This window comes from Macaca mulatta, chromosome 7 (genome assembly GCF_049350105.2).
Source record: "Macaca mulatta isolate MMU2019108-1 chromosome 7, T2T-MMU8v2.0, whole genome shotgun sequence".
In the NCBI taxonomy this organism is placed as follows: Eukaryota; Metazoa; Chordata; class Mammalia; order Primates; family Cercopithecidae; genus Macaca; species Macaca mulatta.
Window position 1 is genome coordinate 169,718,850 of NC_133412.1, and position 27,210 is coordinate 169,746,059.

General features: G+C 43.8%; 1 protein-coding gene and 1 pseudogene across 1 annotated transcript in view; one reads left to right on the plus strand and one right to left on the minus strand.

Annotated features, from left to right (window-relative positions):
• The window catches only part of AK7 (adenylate kinase 7), a 97,929-nt gene that overhangs the window by 17,240 nt on the left and 53,479 nt on the right, over nt 1-27,210 (plus strand). The window contains exon 5 of the mRNA XM_001102256.5: nt 12,398-12,508. Coding sequence (XP_001102256.3) covers nt 12,398-12,508 — 111 coding nt within the window. The remainder of the gene's footprint in view (nt 1-12,397; nt 12,509-27,210) is intronic.
• On the minus strand, nt 14,383-26,852 carry LOC106999558 (phosphatidylethanolamine-binding protein 1 pseudogene; annotated as a pseudogene).

A 27,210-nucleotide genomic window follows, 5' to 3' on the forward strand; every position in this document is an offset into this window, starting at 1 on the left:
CTCCTGAATCCTATCCCATGATAAGCACCCAACAGAGTTCATTGACTCTAAGCACATTCAATTCTAAGGGATTTCATCGTTTTATATGCCTCTAAGAAAGAAAAATATGCTGCCCATGAAACTATAGCAAAGCTTGCTTATCACTTCTGCTTTGTGTTTTAAACACACTGAAAAAGGTCTCTTTTAGACTTACTTAGACCATATTTTTTGTCATGTACATTCTTGTGCATACATTAAAAAGAAAATATAGGCCGGGGCGGTGGCTCACACCTGTAATCCCAGCACTTTGGGAGGCCAAGGTAGGTGGATCACCTGAGGTCAGGAGTTCGAGACCAGCCTGGCCAACATGGCGAAACCCTGTCCTGACTAAAAATACAAAAATTAGCCAGGCATAGTGCCGGGCACCTGTAATCCCAGCTACTCGGGAGGCTGAGGCAGGAGAATCGCTTAAACCGGGGAGGCGGAGGTTGCAGTGAGCCAAGATCATGCCACTGCCCTCCAGCCTGGACAACAGAGTGAATAATAAATAAATAAATTTTATTTATAAATAAAATAAATGAAAAGCAAAAGAAAATGTAAGTAAATATAGTGATTATAGTATTCCCAAAACTTCCTCATATTCAGAGTCCATCTCTGAATCACACCACATTCTGTCTTTTTCCACACAACTCATGTCATTTATTTGAATCACATCACTTATTTGTAGGACTTTCCTATAAAGTACGTGGTTATTACGTTGCAAGAAAACATGAGCCACAGACATTCTTCCAACATTGCTTACTCTCTTGACTAATGTCAAATTGACATTTGCTGCTCTGTTCCCGTGCCTTGTGCCTATGCAGTACCTTTCCATTTCAGTGCTGAATCACGGTACACTCTTTTAAAAGGCAATTAAATCAACAGGAGTAGCACCTGACTCAAGTTGAAGTGATAACGATAGCAACGGTGTGTTCAAGGTCACAGTCACTGGCAGCAACATTGCCAGTGCTTCCCGACTGACTACAATGATAAACCATTGATCCCAGATATGTTCTAATTTCAGAAATGTTAAATGTGAAAAAGTGCATGATATGGTCAATGGACTATATTATATATAACAAGGAGATATTTAGGGATTCATCACACTTATTGCATCAAATGCTATGTATTTGTTTCACTGTCTCTCCTCTGGTGGACTGAGAACCCCCAGAGGGCAGGGACCACAGGTTTCATGCTCTTTCCTTGTAAAGTTTACTCACCTACTTTGGATGCCATCACCTCAAGGAGCAGGTCATGGTCATTTTATTCCTGTTATAATCCCTTTCCTCAGAGCGTCCAGCTAGGTGTCCACCATAAAACAATTACGAGTCAATGGACTGGCTGACCGCTGTGCTAGTGTCCCGATTGTCCCAACCAAAGTAAGCAAAATAATGAATAAGTTCAATAGCAGACTTCGGGAACAGCTGGGCGCAGAGGATTCAACAATGTCCTCAACGCTCACTGACTCTCTCTCTTTCTTTTATGGTTTATTTTCTGCCCTGAGTAGACTTCACTCTCTAGTAAGCCCCCTACACTGAATGGACTGAGAATGGGGAAGAGATGGTTCCACAAAGAAAACATGGGGCAGTGGCCCCTGTGTTAGCTCCTGTCCTGTGGCATGCACTCATCCTCTCACTGTGGTTTTAGTTTGCATTTCCCCAATGACAAATGATGGTTTTAAAAGATTTATCAAGGTGTAATCAATGTACTAGGCCAGGGGTAGTGGTGCACACCTATAATCCCAACACTTTGGGAGGCCGAGGCAGGAGGACTGCTTGAGCTCAAGAGTTCAAGACCAGCCTGGGTAACAGGGTGAAACCACATCTCTACAAAAATTGCAAAAATTAACCAGGTGTGGTGGCGAACCTGTAGTTTCAGCTACTCAGGAGGCTGAGGTGGGAGGATTGCTTAAGCTGGGGAGGTCGAGCCTGCAGTGAGCTGAGATCACGCCACTGCACTACAGCGTGGGTGACAAAGTGAGACCCTGCCTCAAATAAATAAATAAATTTACTGTATTGTATACAGTGAAGTTAACCTTTTATAGTCCTGAGTTTCAACAACTGCACACAGTTGTGCAACCACCACAACAATTAGGATACAGAACACTTTCATCACTTTCCAAAGCGCTCTACCTCATGACACACACAAAGTCAATTCCAGTTGGATTACATAACTAAAATTAAAAAGCAAAACCTTTAATTTTTTTAAAGAAAAATTAGGCCCAGCACAGTGGCTCACGCCTATAATCCCAACACTTTGGAAGACCAAGGCAGGCAGATTACTTGAGGTCAGGAGTTCAACAGCAGCCTGGTCAACATGGTGAAACCCCATGTCTACCAAAAAATACAAAAATTAGCTGGATAGCTGGGTATGGTGGCACACACCTGTAGTCCCAGCTACTCAGGAGGCTGAGGTGGAAGAATTGCTTGAACATGGGAGGCAGAGGTTGCAGTGAGCAGAGATCGCACCACAGTGCTCCAGCCTGGGCGACAGAGAGAGGCCCTGTCTCAAAAAAAAAAGGAAAAATTATAGAATTTATGGAGGATTCCTCAAACAAGACCAGATACTGCTAAATATGATTTTAATTGACAAATCTAGCTGCGATAGAATTAATGAAGTAATAAATAATATTTGTGTTTAAGATTTGCTTCTAAATAATCCAGGAGGATGAGGAAGTCAGTGAGGGTTTAGATATAACAGGACTGGTTATGCAAAACAAACAAGTTTATCCCCAACAAGTCTAATTGAAGGGGGCGTGGCAGAAGATGTGGCATCCGTTTGAAGTCAGAGTAAGCTGAGTAAGACTTTTGCTTGCAAGCAACAGAATCCAGCTTTCTTAATCAGAAAGAAGACGTGTTAGCGTAAACAATATCTTACAAAACCCACAGTCAGAGATGCCACTGGGCGTCAAGGACTGGGAGCCATGGGGAGCTCGGTAAAGTCTCCCACTTTCCTCTCTGCTTTTGTCTGCTTCTGTCTCCTTGTCATCGTCACAGGAAGTCTTTTTTGTTTTGTTTTGTTGTTTTGTTTTTAGAGACGAAGTCTATAACACAGAGACCTCCAAAGAAAGGTTTCCTCTGCCAGATTGACCAGGGTTGGCTTTTGAAAAGAGAGTTCTAATCATGGACTCTAAATCGTAATCCCTATAAGATAGACTTGGGATGGGAAGAAGAAAGGTGAGCTGCAAGGACTCCTGGTACTTACTTTCTTTCTTTCTTTTTTATTTTTATTTGTTTATTTATTTTTTGAGATGAAGTCTTACTCTGTCGTTCAGGCTGGAGTACAATGGCGCGATCTCAGCTCACTGCAACCTCTGCCTCCCGGTGTCAAGTAATTCTCTTGCCTCAGCCTCCTGAGTGGCTGGGATTATAGGTGCCCACCACCACGTCCAGCTAATTGTTGTATTTTTAGTAGAGATGGGTTTTCACCATGTTGGTCAGGCTGGTCTCCAACTCCTGACCTCAGGTGATCCACCTGCCTTTGCCTCCCAAAGTGCTGGGGTTACAGACGTCAGCCACTGCGCCAGGCCCTGACTCCTGGTACTTTCTTAGGTCTTCCTTGTCCTTGCAGTACCTTTTTTTTTTTTTTTTTTTTTTTTTTTGAGATAGTCTTGCTATGTCACCCAGGCTAAAGTACAGTGGCATGATCTTGGTTCACTGCAGCCTCCACCTCCCAGGTTCAAGTGATTCTCCTGCCTCAGCCTCCCAAGTAGCTGGGATTACAGGCGCGTGCCACCACTCCTGGCTAATTTTTTGCATTTTAAGTAGAGATGGGGTTTCGCCATGTTGGCTAGGCTGGTCTCAAACTCCCGACCTCAGGTGATCTGTGCACTTCAGCCACCCAAAGTGCTGGGATTACAGGCGTGAGCCACCACCCCCAGCTACACAGGAATTCTTAACAGCCAAGGAAACCAGTTCTAAGTAAAGAAAGAGTCACTAACATAATAGGTTGGAAAAAAATATTTGTCAGCTGATGACCTTATAAAAGATAAGCTCTGTCACTATGAAAAATGTCCCACCAGCAACCCTTCTGAGCACCCCCAATACACAAATTGTATTATCTGTTTTCCAGTAGAAGGAACTCCAGGACTCTGGAATTGGTAGGGAGTTGATTCTGTGTCTTGGGCCAGTGAAAACTGGGATAGGCTGGAACCTATTGTTGATGCTACAGAGCCAAGATCTTTTCGGAGATGTCCTGAGTAGGCCTGAGCGGACGAAAAGGGCCCCCATCGGCCACGCTGTGAGAAGGCGAGCATCACCAAAGTGATTCTGTCTATTGGGTGTTTCTCATCTGCCCCTCCAGAGCTACTCTCTGCTCTTCTCCACCCTGCTCCAAACTTGTAGTCTAGATCAGCAAGCAACCTTCTCCTCTGCTCCCAGCTGGGTTTGGCCAGTGGGGCTCACCAGTGGAAGGATGGCGGAATGGAGAAGAATGAGGTCAGATCACTTATTCCCCTAGCTCCCTTCTTCAGAGTTGCTGTGGGTAGCCTGAGTCTCTGAACTCAAGCCACTGCGCCTGCTGGGCAACCTCCCGTCCCTGGGCTCTAATCGTCGCCTGCCCACTCAACACATTTGGATTTAGGAGTAGTACAGAGCACCCTGTTCCCGGCTCCAGGTGATGCGGTTTCCCTACACCCTGCCCACATCTTCGTCAATAGTCCTATTATTAAACTCTCCTGAAATTACCCAACGTTGAATATGCTGTTTCTTTCCCATGAGGATCCTGACGAATACATTATGCTTAATTGAAATCAGTTGAGTTTGTGAAAAGCCATGCCTCCATAATGTAACTCAGAAAAGTGAATATTAGATTGTTGTAGATGCTGCTGGCTCCCTGTCATGAAGCCACCCCACTGTCTTCCTTGCCAGCAGAGCCATGACTTGTTAAGTTCAAGTGTCCACACTGCCCATGAGATCCAGAGAAGGGAGACTCTATCCACATTCCACGGGAAAATCCTGATGGATGCAAACTAGCCATGATGGTCCCATTCTTCTTGCCGATGATTGGCTAAGGGGTGGGCATGCAATCCAATTTTGGGATGTGGGATGTAACAATCCTACTCCCCAAAATGTAGGGTGGCTTACACATGGAGGAAGTGTATAGCTTGCTCAGGTAAAATGTAAAACAGGTGTTCCTGATGATCAAGTCAGTCTTCTCCCAACTCTAATTCAAGATCCAGGCTCCTTCTGTTGGATGGTTCCAACACCTTCCAGAATGACCTCTGGGGCTGTTGTGCACACCTGCATCAGGCCTGTGGAGGGGGGAGAAACACAAAAATTACGCATGGGAAGCTTTACGAACCAGGCTTGGAAGAGATGCTCATCACTTCTGCAAATTTCTTTGACTAAACCTCAGCCCATAGCTGAGGAGCCCAGAATATGTAGTATAACTGCGTCCAGGAAATCAGTCTGGTTTAGTCTCTGGCACAGAGGAAGGATGGCCAGGAGACTCCCAGGAAGGGCTCATCCCTGATTAGGAGAGACTTCAAGGAAGACACGGGCTTTCTTTCTCTGTGGATATTGTCACGTCTGGATGTGAAGCTTAGACTGCTGCTACTAGTCTTGCTATGATCCTGAAAAGAAAGGCCACATACAGGAGGCAGCGCTCAGAAGGCATCAGCAAAGCAGAGCCAGTTTCCAGTGGCAGGGTCTGGGGAAGGTGTGGTAGGCGCCATGTCCAGCCACAAAGGTGGCAAGAAAAAGTCCCTAAAACGGCCAGGGGCAGTGGCTCACACCTGTAATCCCAGCACTTTGGGAGGCCGAGGCAGGCGGATCATGAGGTCAGGAGGTCGAGACCATCCTGGCTAACACGGTGAAACCCTGTCTCTACCAAAATACAAAAAAAAAAAAAAATTAGCCAGGAGTGGTGGTGGGTGCCTGTAGTCCCAGCTACTCGGGAGGCTGAGGCAGGACAACAGCATGAACCTGGGAGGCGGAGCTTGCAGTGAGCCGAGATCATGCCACTGCATTCCAGCCTGGGTGACAGAGGGAGACTCCATCCCAAAAAAAAAAAAAAAAAAGTCCCTGAAACAGCCCAAGTAACAGGCCAAGAAGATGCATGGAGGATGAAGAAAACAAGGCTTTCTTTCTCTTTTTCTTTCTTTATTTTTCTTTTTTTTTGAGTGTGCCCCAGATTGGAGCGCAGTGGTGCAACCTCAGCTCAGCTCACTGCAACCTCCACGTCCTGGGCTCAAGTGATTCTCTGGCCTTAGCCTCCTGATTAGCTGGGATTACAGGCACCTGCCACCATGCCCAGCTAATTTTTTAAATGTTTTTGTAGCGATAGGGTTTTGCCATGTTGCCCAGGATGGTCTCAAATTTCTGGGCTCAGTTAACCCACCTGCCTTGGCCTCACAAAGTACTGGGATTGCAAGTGTGAACCACCAAGCACGGCCGAAGATAAGGCTTTCAAGCAGAAATAAAAAGAGGAGCAGAAGAAATTTGAGGGGCTAAAAGCAAAGGCCATGGGGAAGGGACCCCTTGCCACAGGTGGAATTAAGAAATCTGGCAATTGGCTGGGCGTGGTGGCCCACACCTGTAATTCTAGCACGTTGGGAGGCTAAGAGGGGAGGATCATTTGAGCCCCGGAGTTCAAGACCAGCCTGAGCAACACAGCAAGACACCATCTGAAAAAATAAAAAATTAATATTTTGAAAAAGAAATCTGGCGAGCAGTAAGCTGTTCCTTGTGCCTGAGGAGATGGTGACCCTTGATTCCATCCATGTGTATTTGAACATCTGGATTCCCTGCATCACATCTTTTGCCACCTGTAGCTGGAATGAAGTGTTGTCTTGGAGCCTATTGTACATTTAAAAATAAACTTTTGGAAAAAAAGAAAAACAAAGAAAAAAAACAGCAGAGGCAGGCCAGCCCGTGGTCCCTGGAGCCACCCTACTCAGGAACACTACTTATGGGAGATGATTTTCCCAGTGTGTAGGTCTTTTTGAGTTTGGTTTTCTGTCGCTTGTAGCCAAAAGCATCCAAATGGATAAAAACTGCACAAAAATCAGTTTTGTTACAAATGAAGGGTAAATATTAATTTATTATTAATTAATTTAATAAATTAATTAAATTAATTTGCTAGATTCATTTAATTAAATTAATTAATGAATTAATAATTAATGTATTAATTTTAATAATAGGACAATCTTAATATATATTGGGGTTGGTTTTTCCCTTAGAACCTGTTCATTTTTAAAGTCTAGCTATGTGCTTGTTTCTGTATGTGTGAGTAAGGAGATATAACCCAGAGGTGACCCTGATTCAACCAAATATTCCAGAACAAGGGCCGATGGGCTCTGATTGTCACACATAATAACCAGGTAGGAACAGAGTCCACCAAGTGATCCACGTGGGCAATCAAACACAATGACCAATTAAAAAGAGAATCCAGGCCGGGCACCGTGGCTCATGCCTGTAATCCTAGCATGTTAGGAAGCCAAGGCAGGTGGATCACCTGAGGCCAGGAGTTCACAACTAGCCTGGCCAACATGGCGAAACCCCATCTTCACTAAAAGTACCAAAAAAATTAGCTGGGTGTGGTGGCGCATGCCTTTAATCCCAGATACTCAGGAGGCTGAGGCAGGAAAATTGCTTGAAGCAAGGAGGTGGAGGTTGCAGTGAGCCAGGATCGCGCCACTGCACTCCAGCCTGGAGACAGAGTGAGACTCCATCTCAAAAATATAAATAAAAAAAAAATAAAGAAAAGAAAAGAAAAGAAAAGAAAAGAAAGAAAGAAAGAAAGAAAGAAAGAAAGAAAGAAAGAAAGAAAGAAAGAAAGAAAGAAAGAGAATCCAACAGGGTGTTAGAGTGTTACAAGATGACAGATTCGCCCGTTGGTCTAATAAAGGACAGGGGAGATTGCTCTGTAGACTGTGTTCTCTACCTCCTAGAAAGAGGAAGCCTCTAAATGACCTTAGTAATTATAACAAGATAGTAGTAAGGCAGGCTGAGTTTCCAGAAATGCTGACCGCCATCGATTTATAATGTAACAATGAAAGGATCACAGCTGCAACCCCTGCTAAAGGAAAGGTCAACCACTCGCCCTTTACTGGAAAGGCAAAGGATGCAAACAGTTGGGAGGAACTAAAACCCATATTAAAGGTTTGGGTTCAAAATACACTTTATTTGTTGTGTTTGTAACAAGTGAAATTTAAGGACTAAAGGGAACACAGCCCAGCAACTGGTCGCAAAGGTGCGTCATACACAAACAGATCTCTGTCCCAACCAGGAATCGAGGAATGACAGCCCGGAACCTGCGGCCCCCTCTGGTTGGAGTTTATGGGCTCCAGTGCCACTGGCCAGAGAGAGATTGATCTTCCTTTTCTCTCAGTCACATTCTCAGAATGTCAGGGAAGAGACTGGCCATCCAACCTGTGGTTCTCTTGTGGTTCACCTCATGGAATGTGACCATTTCCCTGGCAGCCGTGGGGACAAAGGGTAGGGCAAATCCAGAAGAGGGGTGTTGGGCCAGTCACAGGGAGCAGGAGGGTGGGTTAGGCAAGCTGGCCCAGCACGCCATGTGAGCCAGGGCTGCAGAGGAGCCAGGACTCAATTTATCCTGAAGGCAAAGCTGACTATACTGTTTCCAGACTTGAGCTGGCAAGTGAAAATACAGGACACTGAGTTAGAGCTGAATTTCAGATAGACAGTGAATAATTTTTTAGCATACCTATACCCTGTGCAATATTGAAGACATGCTTGTACTAAAAAATTAGTCATTTATCTGAAATTCAAATTTAGTTGGGTGTCCTGTGTTCTACCTGGCAACTGTACGTGTAGGCCACTAGACCTGTTTACGAGGACAGTTAATTGTGCAGTATGTATTCACTAGGTATCTACTATGTACACAGAATTGAAGTGGATCTTCCCCTCAACAACTCATTCTCACAGCTTTTCCCCAAGGACATCTCCTAGCATCTCAGTTGCTCTAGCCTCACTCCCCGCCTCCCACCAGCCAACTCACTGGTAAATTCTGTTCATTCATCATCCGAAATGTATCATACACACATTTCATTCTCTTTGTATCTATGGCAACTTTCTAGCCAGCCTCAGCCTTTAGCTTCTTGAACTACTCAAATGGTTGTGCAGCTGTGGCCTACCTTTGTGCCCTCCAATCCATCCTCCACAGCACTGCCTCAGCCATCTTGTTGAAATGTCATTCACAACTCTGATATATCAGTAAAAACATGCGTCAGAATATCACAGGTACCTCCAGAATCTGTACAAGGGTGATATGTCAAGTTAAAAATACATGTATCAATCAATAGCAAACCAGGTGGCTAAAAGAAAGAAATACATGTATTGGAATTTTACATGTACCCCAAATATATGCGCTATGATATATTAAAATATGTGTCAAAATATTAAATTAAATAAATTCAGATCATGTTACCGTCCTGCTTTAAAAGCGTAAAACTCAACTGGGCTTCGTGGCTCAAGCCTGTAATTCCAGCACTTTGGGAGACCAAGGCAGGAGGATTGCTTGAGACCAGGAGTTTGAGACCAGTCTAGGCATCACAATGAGAGCCCACCTCTACAAAAAAAAATGTTTTTGATTAGCCTGGCATGGTGGCAAGCGTCTGTAGTCCCAGCCACTCAGGAGTCTAGGTGGGCTCAGCTGTTCCCAGGAGGTTGAGGCTGCAGTGAGCTGCGATTGTGCCACAGCGCCCCACCCTGGACAACAGAGTGAGATCTTGTCTAAAAAAAAGGCTTAAAACCCTTCCATAGCCTTCTGTTGCTATTGGAATGAATTGAAACTCCTCAGCATGGTTCAGAAACCCTGATAAATGGCTATCACCTACCACATCCCCTACCACTTCCCAGCTTGGCTCCAGTCATTTTCTCAGGAGCAATCGTACTCCTACCTCTGTAGGGTATTTTTTTGTTTTGTTTTGTTTTGTTTTGGAAAGGATTTTTGCTGTGTCACCCAGGCTGGAGTGCAGTTGCACAATCTCAGCTCACTGCAGCCTCGGCCTCCCAGGTTCAAGTGATTCTCCTGCCTCATTCTCCCGAGTAGCTGGGATTACAGGCACCCGCCACCATGCCCAGCTAATTTATGTATTTTTAGTAGAGATGGGGTTACACCATGTTGTCCAGGCTGGTCTTGAACTCCTGGCCTCAAGTGATCCACCCACCTCAGCCTCCCAAAGTGCTGGGATTACAGGCACCCACCACCATGCCCAGCTAATTTATGTATTTTTAGTAGAGACGGGGTTTCACCATGTTGTCCAGGCTCTTGAGGCCAGGTTGAACTCCTGGCCTCAAGTGATCCACCCACCTCAGCCTCCCAAAGTGCTGGGATTACAGGCGTGAGCCACCTCACCTAGCCTCAGTAGGGTTTTCATTGTGTGTTTCTCCTGCCTCTTCAGCTGTTTCCTTGTAAGCTCTGGGCTCAAAACTTTGGATGGGTTATTTAACTTAGACCAATGTGTTGTGATTGAAAGGTTCCATATTGAACACTATATTTTTAAAACCCTGAAACCCTGCTCCAACAAGGATCTCCGAATTTGGAAGGATTTTTACCAAATCACACTGTTGCATGGCTCTCAATTTTTTCTTCTGATTCCAGTAGGTTTTAATGTAGTTATTTTGGTTGCATCCCTCTATGGGACTGCACAGGATGGGGGAGAGACTGAATATGAGGTACAGGTCAGTGAACTGTCAAGAAATATTTTTCATGCCTCATTCCCAGGGTGTACTTAATCTTAGCCAGTGAAACCAGTTTTTAAAGCCTGAGCCAGCGACCTGCACATGCAATGTTCTTTTTAACATGTTATTTATTTTGGGGAGGGCCAGTTTGGCAAAGAGAAAAAAGAAAAAACAATTTAGGTTAAAAAAAAAAAAAAAAAACTACAGGCTGGGGCGAGGTAGCTCATGCCTGTAATCCCACCATTTTGCGAGGCCAAGGCGGGAGGATTGCTTAAAGCCAGGAGGTGGAGACCAGCCTGGGTAACAATCGGAGACTCCGTTTCTACAAAACTCAAAATAAATCAGCTGGGCATGGTGGTGCGTGCCTATATAGTCCCAGCTACTCAGGAGGCTAAGGCAGGAGGATCACTTGAACCCAGGATTTCAAGGCTGCAGTAAGCTATGATCAGGCCACTGTACTCCAACCTGGGCAAGAGAGCAAGGCCCTGTCTCTAACAAAAAAATATATATTTAATCTTAATACCTTTATGGAATCTCAGTGGCAACCTGATACCATCTTTGTGAAAGACTTTTGGTTTTTAATTTTGTTTAGATTGAATTTAAATTATAAAATTTGTCTCCTAAAGCGTTTTTTTTTTCTTTTTCTTTTCTTTCTTTCTTTTTTTTTTTTTTTTTTTTGAGATGAAGTCTTGCTCTTGTCCCCCAGGCTGGAGTGCAGTGGCGCGATGTCGGCTCACTACAACTTCCGCCTCCTGGGTTCAAGCAATTCTCCTGCCTCAGCCTCCTAAGTAGCTGGGATTACAGGCCCCTGCCACCACACCTGGCTAATTTTTGTATTTTTAGTAGAGACAGTGTTTCATCATGTTAGCCAGGCTGATCTCAAACTCCAGATGTCAGGTGATCCACCCGCCTTGGCCTCCCAAAGTGCTGGGATTACAGGCGTGAGTCACCACGCCTGGCCTCCTAAAGCATTTTTAAGAAGAGTAAATCACTATTCAAATAAGTGGTATGGTTGGGTGTGGTGGCTCACACCTGTAATGCCAGCACTTTGGGAGGACGAGGCGGGCGGATCACAAGGGCAGGAGATTGAGACCATCCTGGCTAACACCGTGAAACCCTGTCTCTACTAAAAATACAAAAAATTAGCCGGGCGTGGTGGCGAACGCCTGTAGTCCCAGCTACTTGGGAAGCTGAGGCAGGAGAATGGCGTGAACCCGGAAGGCAGAGCTTGCAGTGAGCCAAGATCGTGCCACTGCACTCCAGCCTGGGTGACAGAGCGAGACTCTGTCTCAAAAAAACAAAAATTAGCCAGGTGTGGTGGCAGGCACCTGTAATCTCAGCTACTCGGGAGGCTGAGGCAGGAGAATCACTTGAACCTGGGAGGTGGAGGTTGCAGTGAGCCACTGCACTCCAGCCTGGGCAACAAAGCAAGACTCCATCTCAAATAAAATAAAAATAAAAAATAAAATAAAATAAAATAAGCAGTATGACCAGACTCGGTGGCTTATGCCTATAATCCCAGCACTTTGGAATGCCGAGGAAGGAGGATTGCTTGAGCCCGAGAATTCAAGACTAGCCTGGGCAACACAGCGGGACCCTGTCTCAAAAATAAAAAAATAAACTGTAGTTTAAAACTTTATTTCAGCTTAAAGGAACATATCTTTAGTCTTAGAAGTCATACGTATCTCTAATTCACCAAGTCTGTACCTTTTCTTTCTTTCTTATAATAGGAGGATTCTGAGGTTCCATTCACTGAAGAAGATTATCGAAGAAGAAAGTCTCATCCTAATTTTCTGGACCACATAAATGCTGAAAAAATGGTTCTCAAATTTGGAAGAAAGGTAAGTCTGGCATAGTGGAACATGGACATCATCTGAAGTCTTTAAACATCTCTGTTTAGTTTCCCAGGACTTACACCCGCAGATGTCTGAGCTTTAGGCTCATCCCAGGACACACTGTCCTTAGGGGTCCTGGCCCAGGTTCTGGTCCAGCACACTGGGTTGAAAGCCCAGTATCAACACTCAGCCGAGCTTGAGCCCTCTACTACAAAGGGGTCTGTGTGTCTGAAAAGCTGTTTGGCCCAAAAGAGGCAAATAACTCAGAGTTGGAATGGGGAACCGGGGAGCCACGTTTTCCCTGTTCCCAGAATCGATCTCATTTGTTTCTGAACTCTGAAAAGTGCCTATTAACCTCCTCTTATGAATAAGGAGATGGGAGCCTCCAGAGGTTAAATAATTTGTCCAAGGTCACATAACTAGGATTTACTGAGCACTGTCCTGAGCACATCTCAGCCTTGACTCATCTACTCTTTCTAACAAGGCTATTCTCTATGCACATTGTTGTCTTCAGCGCATTTCCTGGTATGGTGCTGAGATTCAGACTGGGAGCCATCAGCCACCAAAGCCTGTGGGGTTTGCTTTTTTCTTTGGAATCCAAAACCCCATCATTCAATAGAATTTATCTTGAGACATCCTTGGTCACTCACTGGTCATTAAGATGTTCCTGTAGCTTTTTTTTTTGAGATGGAGTCTCACTCTGTTGCCCAGGCTGGGGTGCAGTGGTGCGATCTCGGCTCACTGCAACCTCAGCCTCCCAGGTTCAAATCATTCTCCTGCCTCAGCCTCCTGAGTAGCTGGGACTACAGGCGCGTGCCACCACACTAGGCTAATTGTTTGTATTTTTAGTAGAGGTGGGTTTTCACCATGTTAGCCAGGATGGTCCAGATCTCCTGAACTGGTGATCTGCCCGCCTTGGCCTCCCAAAGTGTTGGGATTACAGGAGTGAGCCACCGTGCCTGGTCCCTTCTGTTGCAGCAAAATTCATCATTTTGACACATCCATTATAAAATTATTTTATTTCTCTTGCCTTTCTTCAGAATAGATGATGGGTAAGGTCTGACAATGAATAAGTAGTGACAGCTGAAAAATTATGATGATGATGATTTTTCAATCAGGGTTTTTATTTTTATTCAACTATAAGCAAACAGCAGAATTAACACAACATTCAGCAGCTCCAGACCAGCTTTTCTTACCTCCATGAAGAACAATCAATTTAACAGACACAGATGTAGGGATTCCTGATAAGCTGTCAGCTAGCACTGCTGCCCATCTAGAGGGCCATGCCCCAACAACCGCAAAGCCACTCTCCCCACTCCTCTTTCCGGATCGCTCTCTAAAGGAACCAGAGTGATACTGACGCCTGTCAAGGCATCTGAGAGGCCCGTGTTGGGGCTGAACCTCAGTGCCAGCCTCTGGTTGTCTAGCGACGGTGCCATAAAAACACACTGTGTACAGTTCTGGTCTCAGGATCACAAAGGCAGAGGCGACCAATGCTTTTTGTTTTGTTTTGTCTTTAACCTCCCTTAAAGATTCTTTGATGCTTTACTCTATTACTGTAGACCTGGTCTATTTCTGCCTAATTTTTTCTTTAAATTCTGGGTTGCTATTTTCATATTAACAATTTGATGACCCCATCATACACCAAAATATCCCCCAAAACGAAGTTCAAATTTGATCAAAACATAAACCAGAGTGAGTGACTAGAATGATAAAGGCCAGGCAGCGGGAAAAGTCGCCCTGAGCCACCACCTCAGTGCTCGCGTCTTGTCTGTCCAAAGGGGAGCAGGAAGAGGAGAAAGCTATTGACCATGCACCACTGACCTGGAGAACACAGCTGGGGGCCTCTGGGACGGTTCAGGTCCCCGAGCTACCACCCCCTACTTCCCAGACAGCTGCTGGTACAGTTTGAGCACATAGTCGTCCCACTCGGCCTGGTAACACGTGCCGTCCCGAGCGCGTACTCTTTACGGAGGGACGACACCTTGAATTTGCCACGGTGGTCTCCGGATCGGTTGCTGAGGGTGGGCTCGTCACACTTCAGCGGCCTGTGCCCCCTGGAGGCCCCGAGCCCACATAATCTGGAGAGGACTGTGCCGCTGCTGATGTCACTGCCTTTCAGGTGGACCACCAGGAAATGATGCCATTCCCTGTATTGGGGGTCCTTCCTGCTGGGAGCATCCGGGCCTGTCAAGACCCAGGTGTAGAGTTTCCCTGAATCAAGAACAACCCACGAAATGCTGGTGGGTCTGTTCTTCACCTGGGTGGGGTCAGCACTGTGCCCCGCTCGTCCACCGCCACCCCGTGCAGGTGACATGCAGCGGGTGCTGCGGCTGCTCATCCACTTGCTGAAGGCTCCAGGGCCCGGACCGCTGGCTGAGGTCCACCCCCGGCAGCGGCGACACGGGAGTCACCGCCAGCTGAAAAATTACGGAGGGCGTTCTTCAGTGTTCTCAGTGTCTTACCCATTGTATCTCATGTCGTCTGTGTTTTTACTCATGGTAGCTCATGAGTTCTCAGTGTTTTACTCATGGTATCTCATGTCATCTTCAAGAGTCTCATATACGATTCCCAAAATTCTGTGAAGTAGGTACTATCATCCTCATTTAACTTGGAGAAAACCCCAAACTCTCTGAAAGTGCCATTACATTGTTCCCATTAGTGGAAGACCAGCACTAAGTGAACTCTAATAATAGTTCTAAGATGACACCTAGTGGTCTCAGAGAATATTACAATAGGAACTTCTGTCCTACTATAAAAAGCACTTTACCAATAAAACACTGTGAGCATAAAACATTTAAAGAAACAACAGGAAATTAGGGATTCTAGCCCTTTTTATTTCTATAACCATATGACCTTAACCTAGTTATTACACTGTTGAGCGTACAATAAGTAAAGGGGCTAGATTGGATTTAAATTTATTCCAGTTCTAAATTCCATAACTATTATTTTATTAGAATCCATGATTTCTTGATCATTTATGTTTAATTTACAGGTTGAAAATGTATTCTCACACATATAAAGCTGATTTAAGTGAATAACAGTCTAAAATGAGAAGTATGATCAACTTAATATCTTTTTTATTACAAAACCTTACACTTGTCATTTAAATAATAAAATCAAAATTTCATTGTCAAAATCTATCCTTTTTATCCCCAACTTTCTTAATCACTCTTTTCTACACCATTAATAAGATTGATTCGGCCAATTTGGTCATCCCAATGATCCTTTTTGATCAGTGATGCTAATGTCTTCATCTGGGAGATAGACCCTTGGAAATCGTCATTTAACACATTCATTAACAAATGTCCAGTTAGATCCGGTTACGGACCAGGCACTGTGATGAGGAGCTGTCCTCACAGCCTTCTATAAAGCAGACACAGTCTATGCACCCCAGAGGCTGGTTGTCAAGTGTTTATCTACTGCTATCACATCCTCAGTCAGCACATTCATTTACAAGATTACATACACAAAAGTTGGACTTCTATTCAGTATTTTGAGGCAAAGAGGAGACTCTAATAATTATACAAGTTGCAAAAATAGTCCTGAATTGCCTGATACCAAAATTGCGTTCCTCTTTTAATGAGTTGCATTGAATTTTTTTTTTTTTTTTTTTTTTTTTTTTTTAAACACAGTCTCACTCTGTCGCCCAGGCTGGAGTGCAGTGGTGTGACCTCTGCTCACTGCAACCTCTGCCTACCCGGTTCAAATGACTCTCCTGCCTCAGCCTCCTGAGTAACTGGGATTACAGGTGCCTGCTGCCTGGCTAATTTTTGTATTTTTAGTAGAGACAGAGTTTCACCATGTTGGCCAGGCTGGTCTTGAACTCCTAACCTCAGGTGATCCACCGGCCTCGGCCTCCCAAAGTGCTGGGATTACAGGCATGAGCCACCATGCCTGGCCATAGTTTGTCTTGAAAACTGTTTTGTCTGATATAAGTATAGCAACTCCTGCTCTTTTTTGGTTTCCATTGGCATGGAATATCTTTTTCCATCCGTTTATTTTCAGTCTATGTGTGTCTTTACAAGTAAAGTGTCTTTATTGTAGGCAACAGATCAATGCGTCTTGTTTTTTTCATCAATTCAGCCAGTCTATGTCTTTTGATTAGGGAATTTAGTCCACTTACATTCAATGTTATTATTGATAAGGACTTACTCCTGCCATTTTGTTATATGTTTTCTAGTTGTTTTATTGTCTTATCTTCCTCTTCTTTCTTTCCTTCCTATCTTGCTCTAGGGATGGTGATTTTCTCTGGTGATATGATTTAATTAGTTTCTTGCTTTTTTTTTTTTTTTTTTGAGACAGAGTCTCACTCTGTCACTCAGGCTGGAGTGCAGTGGTACAATCTCTGCTCACTGCAAGCTCCACCTCCTGGGTTCATACCATTCTCCTGCCTCAGTCTCCTGAGTAGCTGGGACTGCAGGCACCCACCACCACGCCTGGCTAATTTTTTGTATATTTAGTAGAGACAGGGTTTCACCGTGTTAGCCAGGATGGTCTTGATCTCCTGACCTTGTGATCCACCCTCCTTGGCCTCCCAAAGTGCTAGGATTACAGGCGTGAGCCACTGCACTGGCCTAGTTTCTTGCTTTTTATTTTTTGTGCATCCATTGTAAGTTGTTTTTTTTTTTGTTTTTTTTTTTTGAGGTTACAACGAGGCTTGCAAATACTACCTTATAACGCATTATTTTAATCCGATAACAACTGAAGGCTATTGGTGTAAAGAAACAAGCAAAAAGAAAACTAATTAAAAACTCTGTGCCTTACTTCTGTCCCCCCATTTTTTAACTTTTTGATGTTTGTATTTATATCTTATTGTACTGTGTCATAAAAAGTTGTTGTAGTTATTATTTTTGATTGGTTCATTGTTCAGTCTTCCTACTTAGAATGAGGCAGTTTACACACCACCGGTAAAGTGTTGTAATATTTTGTGTTTTCTGTGTGCTTCCTATTACCAGTGAGTTTTATACCTTCAGGTGATTATTTATTGTTCATTAATGTCTTTTTCTTTCTGACCGAAGTACTCCTTTTAGTGTTTCTTGTAGGACAGGTCTGCTATTGATGAAATCCTTCAGCTTTTGTTTGTCTGGGGAAGTATTTCTCCTCCATGCTTGAAGGAGATTTTCACCAGATATACTACTCTAAGTGAAAGTTTTTTTCCTTCAGTACTTTTCAGTATGTCATGCCACTCTCTCCTGGCATGTAAGGTTTTCCACTGAAAAATCTGCTGCTAGGTGTATTAGAGCTCCATTGTATGTTATTTGTTTCTTTTCTTTTGCTGCTTTTTGGATCCTTTTTTAATCCTTTACCTTTGTGAGTTTGATTATTATATGCCTATAGGTTGTCTTCTGTATTAGTCCATTCTTGTACTGCTATAAAGAACTAACTGAGACTGGGTAAGTTATAAAGAAAAGAGGTTTAGGCTGGGTGTGGTGGCTCATGCCTCTAATCCCAGCACTTTGGGAGGTGGAGGTGGGCAGATCACCTGAGGTTGGGAGTTCAAGACCAGCTTGGCCAACATGAAGAAACCCCATCTCTACTAAAAATACAGAATTAGCTGGGCGTGGTAGTGCATGCCTGTAATCCCAGCTACTCAGGAGGCTGAGTTAGGACAATCACTTGAACCCGGGATACAGAGATTGCAGTGAGCTGAGATCGTGCCATTGCGCTCCAGCCTGGGCAACAAGAGCGAAACTCCATCTCAAAAAAAAAAAAAAGTTGACTCACAGCACAGTTCCACAGGCTGTACAGGAAGCATGTTTGGGGGGGCCTCAGGAAACTCACAATCATGGCAGAAGACAGAGGGGAAGCAGACACATCTTGCATGGCCTGAGAAGGAGGAAGAGAGAGTGAAGGGGCAGCTGCTACATACTTTTATAAACAACCAGATCTCATGAGAACTCACTCACTATTACAAGAACAGCAAGGGGTAAATCTGGCCCCATGAGCCAATCACCTCCCACAAGGCCCCTCTTCCAACATTGGGGATTACAATTTGACATGAGATTTGGGCAGGAACACAGACCCAAGCCATATCATGTTGTTTGAGTCAAATCTGCTTAGTGTTCTATAACCTTCTTGTACTTGGATGTTGATATTTTTCTCTAGGTTTGAGAAGTTCTCTGCTATTATCCCATTGAATAAACTGTCTATACCTATCTCTTACTTGACTTCCTCTTTAAGGCCAATAACTCTTAGAGGTGCCCTTTTGAGGCTATTTTCTAGATCCTATAGGCATGTTTCATCGTTTTTCTTTCTTTTGTCTCCTCTGACTATATACATATATATATATTTTGTCAAGAATATATAGTTTTATTTATACTCAGAAACAAGTAGATCATGTATATATATATGAAGATAAAAATTAAAGGGATAATTGTATAAGTTTGCATGTAGAGAGCTTTGAAAACCTGTTTACTTTATATATATATATATACACACACACACATACTTTAAGTTCTAGGGTACCTGTGCACAACGTGCAGGTTTGTTACATAGGTATACATGTGCCATGGTAGTTTGCTGCACTCATTAATTCGTCATTTACATTAGGTATTTCTCCTAATGCTATCCTTCTCCCATCCCCCCACCCCATGACAGGCCCCAATGTGTGATGTTCCCCACCCTGTGTCCAAGTGATCTCATTGTTCAATTCCCACCTGTGAGTGAGAACATGTGGTGTTTGGTTTTCTGTCCTTGCGATAGTTTGCTCAGAATGGTGGTTTGCACCTTCATCCATGTACCTACAAAGGACATAAACTCATCCTTTTTAATGGCTGCATAGTATTCCATGGTGTATATGTGCCACATTTTCTTAATTCAGTCTATCATTGATGGACATTTGGGTTGGTTCCAAGTCTTTGCTATTGTGAATAGTGCTGCAATAAACATACGTGTGCATGTGTCCTTATAGTAGCATGATTTATAATCCTTTGGGTATATACCCAGTAATGGGATCACTGGGTCAAATGGTATTTCTACTTCTAGATCCTTGAGGAATCACCACACCGTCTTCCACAATGGTTGAACTCATTCACACTCCCACCAACAGTGTAAAAGCATCCCTATTTCTCCACATCCTCTCCAGCACCTGTTGTTTCCTGACTTTTTAATGATACCATTCTAACTGGCATGAGATGGTATCTCATTGTGATTTTGATTTGCGTTTCTCTGATGACCAGTGATGATAAGCATTTTTTCATGTGTCTGTTGGCTGGATAAATATCTTCTTTTGTAAAGTGTCTGTTCATATCTTTTGCTCACTTTTTGATGGGGTTGTTTGCTCACTTTTTTTTTTTTTTTTTTTTTTTTTTGAGATGGAGTCTCGCTCTGTAGCCCAGGCTGGAGTGCAGTGGCCGGATCTCAGCTCACTGCAAGCTCCGCCTCCCGGGTTCACGCCATTCTCCGGCCTCAGCCTCCCGAGTAGCTGGGACTACAGGCGCTGCCACCTCACCCAGCTATTTTTTGTATTTCTTAGTAGAGATGGGGTTTCACCGTGTTAGCCAGGATGGTCTCGATCTCCTGACCTCGTGATCCGCCCATCTCGGCCTCCCAAAGTGCTGGGATTACAGGCTTGAGCCACCGCGCCCGGCTGTTTGCTCACTTTTTGATGGGGTTGCTCACTTTTTGATGGGGTTTTTTTTTCTTGTAAATTTGTTTAAATTCTTTGTAGATTCTGGGTATTAGCACTTTGTCAGATGGGTAGATTGTAAAAATTTTCTCCCATTCCATAGGTTGCCTGTTCACTCTGATGGCAGTTTCTTTTGCTATGCAGAAGCTCTTTAGTTTAATTAGATCCCATTTGTCTATTTTGGCTTTTATTGCCATTGCTTTTGGTGTTTTAGTCATGAAGTCCTTGCCCATGCCTATGTCCTGGATGGTACTGCCTAGGTTTTCTTCTGGGGTTTTTATGGTTTTAGGTCTAACATTTAAGTCTTTAATCCATCTTGAATTAATTTTTGTATAAGGTGTAAGGAAAGGATCCAGTTTCAGCTTTCCACATATGGCTAGCCAGTTTTCCCAGCACCATTTATTAAATAGGGAATCCTTTCCCCGTTTCTTGTTTTTGTCAGGTTTGTCAAAGATCAGATGGTTGTGGATGTGTGGTGTTATTTCTGAGGCCTCTGTTCTGTTCCATTGGTCTATATGTGTTTTGGTACCAGTACCGTGCTGTTTTGGTTACTGCAGCCTTGTTGTATAGTTTGAAGTCAGGTAGCCTGATGCCTCCAGCTTTGTTCTTTTTGCTTAGGATTGTCTTGGCAATGCAGGCTCTTTTTTGGTTCCATATGAACTTTAAAGTAGTTTTTTCCAATTCTGTGAAGAAAGTTATTGGTAGCTTGATGGGGATAGCATTGAATCTATAAATTACCTTGGGCAGTATGGCCATTTTCATGATATTGATTCTTCCTGTCCATGAGCATGGAATGTTCTTGCATTTGTTTGTGTCCTCTTTTATTTCATTGAGCAGTGGTTTGTAGTTCTCCTTGAAGAGGTCCTTCACATCCCTTGTAAGTTGCATTCCTAGGTATTTTATTCTCTTTGAATCAAGTGTGAATGGGAGTTCACTCATGATTTGGCTCTCTCTTTGTCTGTTATTGGTGTATAGGAATGCTTGTGATTTTTGCACATTGATTTTGTATCCTGAGACTTTGCTGAAGTTGCTTATCAGCTTAAGGAGATTTTGGGCTAAGACAATGGGGTTTTCTAAATATACAATCATGTCATTTGCAAACAGGGACAATTTGACTTCCTCTTTTCCTAATTGAATACCCTTTATTTCTTTCTCTTGCCTGATTGCCGTGGCCAGAACTTCCAACACTACGTTGAATAGGAGTGGTGAGAGAGGGCATCCCTGTCTTGTGCCAGTTTTCAAAGGGAATACTTTCAGTTTTTGCCCATTCAGTATGATATTGGCAGTGGGTTTGTCATAAATAGCTCTTATTATTTTGAGATACATCCCATCAATACCTAGTTTATTGAGAGTTTTTAGCATGAAGGGCTGTTGAATTTTGTTGAAGGCCTTTTCTGCATCTATTGAGATAATCATGTGGTTTTTGTCTTTGGTTCTGCTTATGTGATGGATTACATTTATTGATTTGCATATGTTGAACCCCAGTCTTGCATCCCAGGGATGAAGCCAACTTGATCTTGGTGGATAAGCTTTTTGATGTACTGCTGGATTCAGTTTGCCAGTATTTTATCGAGGATTTTTGCATTGATGTTCGTCAGGAATATTGGTCTAAAATTCTCTTTTTTTGTTGTGTCTCTGCCAAGCTTTGTTATCAGGATGATGCTGGCCTCATAAAATGAGTTAGGGAGGATTCCCTCTTTTTCTATTGTTTGAAATAGTTTCAGAAGGAATGGTTCCAGCTCCTCTTTGTACCTCTGGTAGAATTCGGCTGTGAATCCATGTGGTCCTGGACTTTTTTTGGTTGGTAGGCTATTAATTATTGCTTCAATTTCAGAGCCTGTTATTGGTCTATTCAGGGATTCAATGTCTTCCTGGTTTAGTCTTGGGGGGGTGTATGTGTCCAGGAATTTATCCATTTCTTCTAGATTTTCCAGTTTATTTGCATAGAAGTGTTTATAGTATTCTCTGATGGTAGTTTGTATTTCTGTAGGATCTGTGGTGATATCCCCTTTGTCATTTTTATTGCATCTATTTGATTCTTCTCTCTTTTCTTCTTTATTAGTCTTGCTAGTGGTCTGTTTTGTTTATCTTGTCAAAAAACCAGTTCTGAAGGGTTTTTTGTTTCTCTATCTCCTTCAGTTCTGCTCTAATCTTAGTTATTTCTTGCCTTCTTCTAGCTTTTGAATTTGTTTGCTCTTGCTTCTCTAGTTCTCTAGTTCTTTTAACTGTGATGTTAGGGTGTCGATTTTAGATCTTTCCTGCTTTCTCTTGTGAGCATTTAGTGCTATAAATTTCCATCTAATACACTAATACACTGCTTTAAATGTGTCCCAGAGATTCTAGTAGGTTGTGTCTTTGTTCTCATTGGTTTCAAAGAACGTCTTTATTTATGCTTTCATTTCGTTATTTACCCAGTAGTCATTCAGGAGCAGGTTGTTCAGTTTCCATGTAGTTGAGCAGTTTTGAGTGAGTTTCTTAATCCTGCATTCTAATTTGATTGCACTGTGGTCTGAGAGACAGTTTGTTATGATTTCTGTTCTTTTACATTTGCTGAGGAGTGCTTTACTTCCAACTATGTGGTCAATTTTGGAATAAGTGCGATGTTGTGCTGGGAAGAATGTGTATTCTGTTGATTTGGGGTAGAGAGTTCTGTAGATGTCTGTTAGGTCTGCTTGGTGCAGAGCTGAGTTCAAGTCCTGGATATCCTTGTTAACCTTCTGTCTCATTGATCTGTCTAATATTGACAGTGGGGTGTTAAAGTCTCCCATTATTATTGTGTGGGAGTCTAAGCCTCTTTGTAGGTCTCTAAGGACTTGCTTTATGAATCTAGGTGCTCCTGCATTGGGTGCATATATATTTAGGACAGTTAGCTCTTTTTGTTGAATTAATCCCTTTACCATTATGTAATGGCCTTCTTTGTCTCTTGATGTTTGTTGGTTTAAAGTCTGTTTTATCAGGACAATTTGACCTCCTCTTTTGCTAATTGAATACCCTTTATTTCTCTCTCTTGCCTAATTGCCCTGGCCAGAACTTCCAACACTACATTGAATAGGAGTGGTGAGAGAGGGCATTCCCTCTCTCACCAGGATTGCAACCCCTGCTTTTTTTTTGCTTTCCATTTGCTTGGTAGATCTTCCTCCATCCCTTTATTTTGAGCCTATGTGTGTCTCTGCATGTGAGATGGGTCTCCTGAATACAGCACACTGATGGGTCTTGACTCTTTATCCAATTTGCCAGTCTATGTCTTTTAACTGGGGGCATTTAGCCCATTTACATTTAAGGTTAATATTGTTATATGTGAATTTGATCCTGTCATTATGATGTTAGCTGGTTATTTTGCCTGTTAGTTCATGCGGTTTCTTCCTAGCATCCATGGTCTTTACAATTTGGCATGCTTTTGCAGTGGCTGATACTGGTTGTTCCTTTCCTCGTTTAGTGCTTTCCTCATTTAGTGCTTCCTCGTTTAGTGCTCTTGTAAGGAAGGCCTGGTGGTGATAAAATCTCTCAGCATTTGCTTGTCTGTAAAGGATTTTATTTATCCTTCACTTATGAAGCTTAGTTTGGCTGGATATGAAATTCTGGGTTGAAAATTATTTTCTTTAAGAATGTTGAATATTGGCCCCCACTCTCTTCTGGCTTGTAGAGTTTCTGCCGAGAGGTCCGCTGTTAGTCTGATGGGCTTCCCTTTGTGGGTAACTTGACCTTTATCTCTGGCTGCCCTTAACATTTTTTCCTTCATTTCAACCTTGGTGAATTTGACAATTATGTACCTTGGAGTTGCTCTTCTCAAGGAGTATCTTTGCGGTGTTCTTTGTATTTCCTGAATTTGAATGTTGTCCTGCCTTGCTAGGTTGGGGAAGTTCTCCTGGATAATATCCTGAAAGGTGTTTTCCAGTTTGGTTCCATTCTGCCCGTCACTTTCAGGTACACCAGTCAAATGTAGATTTGGTCTTTTCACATAGTCCAATATCTCATGAAGGCTTTGTTCATTTCTTTTTACTCTTTTTTCTCTAAACTTCTCTTCTCGCTTCATTTCATTAATTTGACCTTCAATCACTGATACCCTTTCTTCCAGTTGATCGAATTGTCTACTAAAGCTTGTGCATGCATCACGTAGTTCTCATGCCATGGTTTTTAGCTCCTTCAGGTCATTTAAGGTTTTTTCTACACCGTTTATTCTAGGTGCCATTCGTCTAATCTTTTTTCAAGGTTTTTAGCTTCTTTGCAATGGATTCGAACATCCCCCTTTAGCTTGGAGAAGTTTGTTATTACCGACCTTCTGAAGCCTACTTCTGTCAGCTCATCAAAGTCATTCTCCATCCAGCTTTGTTCCGTTGCTGGTGAGGAGCTGCGATCCTTTGGAGGAGAAGCAGCACTCTGGTTTTTTCCTCTGACTATATTTTTTAATAGGGGGTTTTCAAGCTCACTCTTTCTTCTTTGATCAATTTTGCTATTAAAGGACTCTGATTCATTCGTCAGTATGGCAATTGCATTTTTCAGTTCCAGAGTTTCTGCTTGATTTTTTAAAAATTATTTCAATCTCTTTGTTAAATTCATCTGATGGAATTCTGAATTCCTTCTCTGTGTTTTCTTGATTTTCTTTGACTTTCCTCAATACAGCTAATTTTGAATTCTCTGTCTGAAAGGTCACATATCTCTCTTTTGCCACGATTGATCCCTGGTGCCTTATTTAGTTCATTTGGTGAGGTCATGCTTTCCTGGGTTGTGTTGATGCTAGCTGATATACTTCAGTGTCTGGGCATTGAAGAGTTGGGTATTTATTGTTGTCTTTACTCTCTGGGCTTGTTTGTACCTGTCCCTCTTGGGAAGGCATTCCAGATATTTGAAAGGACTTGGGTGTTATGATCTATGTTGTATCTGCTTTAGGGGGCACCCCAAGCCCAGTGATGCTACAGTTCCTGCAGACTCATAGAGGTAGTACTTTGATAGTCTTAGACTAAATCTGGAAGAATTCTCTGGATTACCAGGCAGACTCTTGTTCTCTTCCCTTACATTCTCCTAAATATACAGACTCTCTCTCTCTCTCTCTCTCTCTGTTCTAAGCCACCTAAAGCTGGGGGTGGAGTGACACAAGCACCCCTGTAGGCACCACCACTATGACTGTGCTGGGTCAGACCTGAAGCCAGCACAGCACTGGATCTTGCCCAAGGCCTGCTGTAACCACTCCCTGGTTACTGCTTTTGTTCACTCAGGGCTCTGGGGCTCCACAATCAGCAGGTCACATAACCAGCCAGGCCTGTGTCCTTCCCTTCAGGGTGGCAAGGTCCCCCAGGCCCCAGGTGGGTCAAGAAGTGCCATCTGGGAGTCAGAGACTAGAGTGATAAACCTTAGTGATAAACTAAGTCTACCTGGTGTTCTGTTGTATTGTGGCTGAGCTAGCACTCAAATCACAAGACATAGTCCTTCCCAGTCTTCCTTCTTCTTTCCAAAGACAGAGGAGCCTCACCCAGTAGCCACCCCAGGCCACAAGGAGTACTGACAGACTAGTGCTGATGTTCCCTTAGGGTCCAAGGTGTCTTAAGTCAGCTGGTCTTGACTGCTGCCTGGCCTGGGACTCACCCTTCAGATGGGACTCACCCTTCAGGAAAATGGGCTCCCCTCTGGCCCAGGGCAGGTCCAGAAATGCCATTCAAGAGTCAGGTCATGGCAGGGACCCCGAGAGCTTGCTTGGTGCTCTACCCAACTTTCGCCATGCTGGCACCTAAGGTGCAAGACAAAGTCCCCTTTATGTTCCCTCTGCTTTTCTCAAGCAGAAGGAGTTTTGCCCCGTAGTCACCACAGCTGGGAATGTGCTGAATGTCACCTGAAGCCAGTAAGTCTCATCCAAGGCCCTCGACATAGTACCTGGGTATCATTGCTGGTTATTCAGGGCTCTCCAGTTAGCAGGTGATGAATGCTGCCGAGACTAGGTCCTTTCCTTCAGGGCAGCAGGTTCCCTTCTGGCCCAGGTTGTGTCTAGAAATGTCATCTGGGAGCTAGGGCCTAGAATGAGGGCCCCCCTACTCACAGGTGCCCCTTCCTGCTGTAACTGAGCTGGTGTCCTAGATGCGAGACAAAGTTCCCCCCACTCTTCCCTCTCTCTTCCTCAAGTGGAAGGAAGGGGTCTCTTTGGAGCCGTGAGCTGTGCAGCCTGGCGTTAGAGGAGAGGTGGTGCCAGCTCTCCCTTGGCTGCCCCAGCTGGTGTCTCGGTATGTTGTGTGCCCTCCCCAGTCCACTGTCATTGGGCCTCGCTCAGCACTGGAACTCACCTAGAGTTGCAGTCCTTAGGGCCTGGACTGTCTTTCAAGTTTGCTTGGAGACACAGAGCGCTATAGCCCTCGGTGGCGAGGTTTGGAGGCACTTAAGTTCTGACCACTGATACCGGAGAGTCCTCTCTGACTCGGACTGGTTTAAACGCTCCTTCCGTGGGCTGGGCTGGTGTCAGCTGCGTTTGGTCTGGTTTTCCTTTTTGCTGTAACAGGACAGTGCTGAGTTCAATGCCTCTCAATGCTGTGTTCTCCCTCCTGCAGCGCCCAGAGATGCTCTCCTGCTGGCGGGGGTGGGTGGCTTTGGCAATTCCAAACTGTTTTTTCTGGTTCTTCAGTGCTCTTTCAGCAATATGAAGTTAAAATAGGTACTATGAGGGCTCACCTGATTTTTGGTTCTTATGAAGCTTTTCTCTGTGTAGATAGTTATTGTCCTTGCGGGGGAGACTTCCATCCCGCCATCTTGCTCTGCCTCTGGGCTTATCCTTTGACTGTTTGGTAGACTTTGGTTGAAAAACTGTCCGGGACTGTGGGAAGGCAGTTAGCAGGAGTTTGGGGGCAAGAAATGAGCCCTTTAGGCTAAATTTTCAAATTAGTTGGCAGAAAGTTTTCCATAAGTCCCTCTTATAATTTTTAAAATCTTTATCGTGTTTGTGGTTATGTCCCCCTTCTCAGGCCTAATATTTGTGAGGTGGGATTACTATCTTCCCACAAGAGCCTGAGTAACATTCTTCCTAAAAACTCCTGTAGGCTGGGCATGGTGGCTCACGCCTGTAATCCCAGCACTTTGGGAGGCCGACGCAGGTGGATCA